General features: G+C 42.8%; 1 protein-coding gene across 2 annotated transcripts; it reads right to left on the reverse strand.

Moving 5' to 3' along the window:
* Nucleotides 1-1,051: 1,051 nt before the first annotated feature.
* Nucleotides 1,052-2,074, reverse strand: LOC117213275. Of its 2 annotated transcripts, none has more exons than XM_033458643.1 (3): nt 1,744-2,074; nt 1,598-1,669; nt 1,052-1,513 (listed from the first exon to the last, which is right to left on the reverse strand). In XM_033458643.1, the coding sequence occupies exons 2-3, from the start codon at nt 1,643-1,645 to the stop codon at nt 1,106-1,108; spliced, it is 456 nt and encodes a 151-aa protein (XP_033314534.1). In that variant the 5' UTR covers nt 1,646-1,669; nt 1,744-2,074; the 3' UTR covers nt 1,052-1,105. The 2 variants fall into 2 exon arrangements, with proteins under 2 accessions (XP_033314534.1, XP_033314533.1); XM_033458642.1 differs by having other exon boundaries at nt 1,052-1,540.
* Between the last annotated feature and the right edge of the window lie 1,074 nt (nt 2,075-3,148).

Here is a 3,148-nt window from a genome sequence, read left to right on the forward strand (position 1 = left end):
TTTCAAAATCAGATCAGCATGAGAGCACCACGCGGATGGATCGGCGCCCGCGCCTTCGGGGTCAAAACGTGGTAACGTTGCATCCTTAGATTCCGTACTCGGTCGTTGCTCCCCCGGTTTGTGCGCTAGCGTCTGAATTAACTCGCGCACAAGGTCCATTTGCTCTTGTAACACTTTAAACGGTACTGATCCCACTTCTGATGTCGGATCAGGATTCGAATTGTGGGCGCGCGACGACTCTTCATGTGGACTAGCCATCGTTTCACAAAGCCGAGATTTTATTTACACGTATATACAGGTCTATCACTAAGCTTAACAAATAATAAGTACAACTAATAATAAGACTAACAAACACTAAGCCTAATGAATAATACGATCTACGAATAATTAAATTAAATAATACTATTAGCAATGTTTGAGTTCAAACGAATCCACGGTCACCGGGATAACTCCTTACTAAGCGAAACTAACTTGGACGCAAATGCGATCGTCGAAAACGCTCGATGTATCACTCTCCAAGGCAATCGCAAGAATCCCAGCCTCGTGGAGATTTTTCTCCCTGTACGATTGCATTTTGTTTTCTATCCCCGTTTGGAAGCATCGAGAAGGTTCCAAACGCCGTTGCTAGGCACACTCGTTGGAAGCATCGAGAAAGTTCCAAACGCCGTTGCTAGGCAGTTTCCGCCTGGAGTTTTGATTACTAAATACAATGTATGTCCCATTGCATCGGCACCTCCGAGGCAACATCACACGTGGCTCGGCCCGCTCTCGAGGCCGCATGCCGCCACAACCACACTTCTCGGAAAACACATACAACCACTCCAGACCTCCGTTAGATAAAACATCCATCCCGTGACCGTGGCTACGTTCAGCGACCGATTGTCACCTCGAACCCAATCTCGCTTATTACAAATCTTAAACAATTACAACTATAATAAAATCTAGGCTAAGGTACTAGAGGATGTTCCCAAAATTTCCAAGGAAGGGCTTCGGCTTTCCTTTCATCTCCGACATATATATATATATATTGAACACAAAACAAAATATATCAAAAAATTAATAATAATAAGGAACATCAAACAGCGAACCAACGAAATTGAAGCAGCTACACTAAATCAAAATCGAAGCAAGGAGCTCCGGGATAAAGTTCGCTGAACTCACGCATACACCAATAGCGCACAACAGGGGAAATTCCCTTTTTCCCAGAAGCATGGTGACGGAGATGTGCCTCCAAAACCTCTTCGGGAATTTCATTCGCAAAACGAACTTTCACGCAACGATCGGTATCAACGATTTCAACCAGAGGGGGTTCCCTCTCCAATACGACGGTCTCTGCATCGAAGAAATTCTCGTCGAAAGTAGCCAAATCGTCAAAGCCCAATTTCGACACGGCCTCGGCATCAATGTTGAATAGTTCCTCCAACCACTCTGATACTCGTGGTTTATCACAGGGCCGCATGCGTTTGATGGATCCTCCCGAGTCGCCCATGGGTTCTTCGGAATCCCTCTTTCGCTTGGGATGAGAACAACACGGTATATTCTAAATAAAACGAAACAGAACGAATCAAGCAGACTAAAAACAAGACTAAATACGTACCAGAGAAGTCTGGAAAGGAACCTCTGATGGAAACGACTCCGCAAACATTGTCCGAACGTCGATCACCGAAGCCTAGGGGAACAACAAAAAAGGGAAAAAACATTAAGATCACAAAACAACCATAATATGCGAATATCCAAACTTACGAAAAATAACTCAACGAAGGAGGTCCTTGTTGTGGGAGAGCAGCGGAGTTGCGCGTGTTGCCCGAGCAAACATTGAAATGATAATGATGCTGCAGCCACCAGCCCTTCCACGCGCCGAAGAAACACCGGTAATTCCCACGATACAGCACGTGGAAGTTTCTCGCGGAACGGACTAGATCAGCGTGGAATGCTTCAAATCTCCTAGACGCTAGCTCAGCAGAAACACAGGACTGATAGAAACTAAGTCGAAATACGGAATTTACATTTTGTCACGTACGATTCCAAGAAGCCCAAACTGCAACATCCCGATTCCCACGGAAGCGTACCCCCAGCGGACCACCACCCCGTGGGGGATGGCATTATAAATAAGCGTAGCAACATAGCGCAGCGTTCATTAGTTTGTTCATAATTCTTGCGATCGTTTGTTATTACCGCTCATTATTCTTTGCGTTCGTTATTGCGCTCATCACTGCGTTTAGAAATTTTGTATTGTATTTTGCGTTTCGGGGTCTTTAGTTTTTTCGGTAAAGAAAAGAGAGTCGCGACTCAGTAAAAGAAAATTTTATCTTTGAAGTCCTCATTTCATCGTTTAGACACAAACGCGCATTGTAATTGCGGTATTAATCCAGTTAGTAAATTGCTCAGGCTGTATTAAAATAGATAAATAAAGTAAGAGTTGATAATAAACTACATTCGAGTTCAAATAATAAACCCAACAAAAACTTCGACGACCACCGGAGCGGCTGAGGTAATGGCACCAGACAGCACCTACTCCTCAAGGTAAGAAAATTAATTTTGAAAATTTCCTTCTTCTCTGATAATCTCGTTGTCCTCGAGAATTGAGTTAGAACTTCCTATCATTGATCTCGTTTTATTTTCGTGAACGGTTTTGAAGATAGAATCATTGTTTAAACTTTAAACAAAGGAGTCGTCCGCTGTGTCGGCTTGTGCGAACGGTGTTTTCAGCTACTGAAACATCCGCTGATCTTCGCATTCCTCCTCCCACTGTTGGTAAAATATTACCCGTCTTTGGGCAAGGCTTGCGAAATCACACGAGTCCCACACAGAGAGGATCGTTAGAATCATCCTCGATTATTAAACTCAAAAGGCAAAAAAATCATGGTAACAGAATCCATCGTAGTAAATGAATTGAGTTTCGGTTCTAACGGCAAACTACTACAGCGAAATTAAAAGAGAAGAAGAAGTCAAACGTAAAAATAAATTTATATAAAACAACGAAAAATCTTACGTTCCTATCCAATCCAGCAACGCTAAAATATAAATATCCAGCTAATAAAATATATATACAATAACCTAAGCAATTCTACGTCGAAATAAAAATCCGTTCAACGAGGAAAAATATTCATTGTACCCAGCTTTAATCCTCTCCCGTGCTAGTATCCCT

Source organism: Bombus bifarius, unplaced genomic scaffold (genome assembly GCF_011952205.1).
Source record: "Bombus bifarius isolate JDL3187 unplaced genomic scaffold, Bbif_JDL3187 scf7180000008609_frag, whole genome shotgun sequence".
In the NCBI taxonomy this organism is placed as follows: Eukaryota; Metazoa; Arthropoda; class Insecta; order Hymenoptera; family Apidae; genus Bombus; species Bombus bifarius.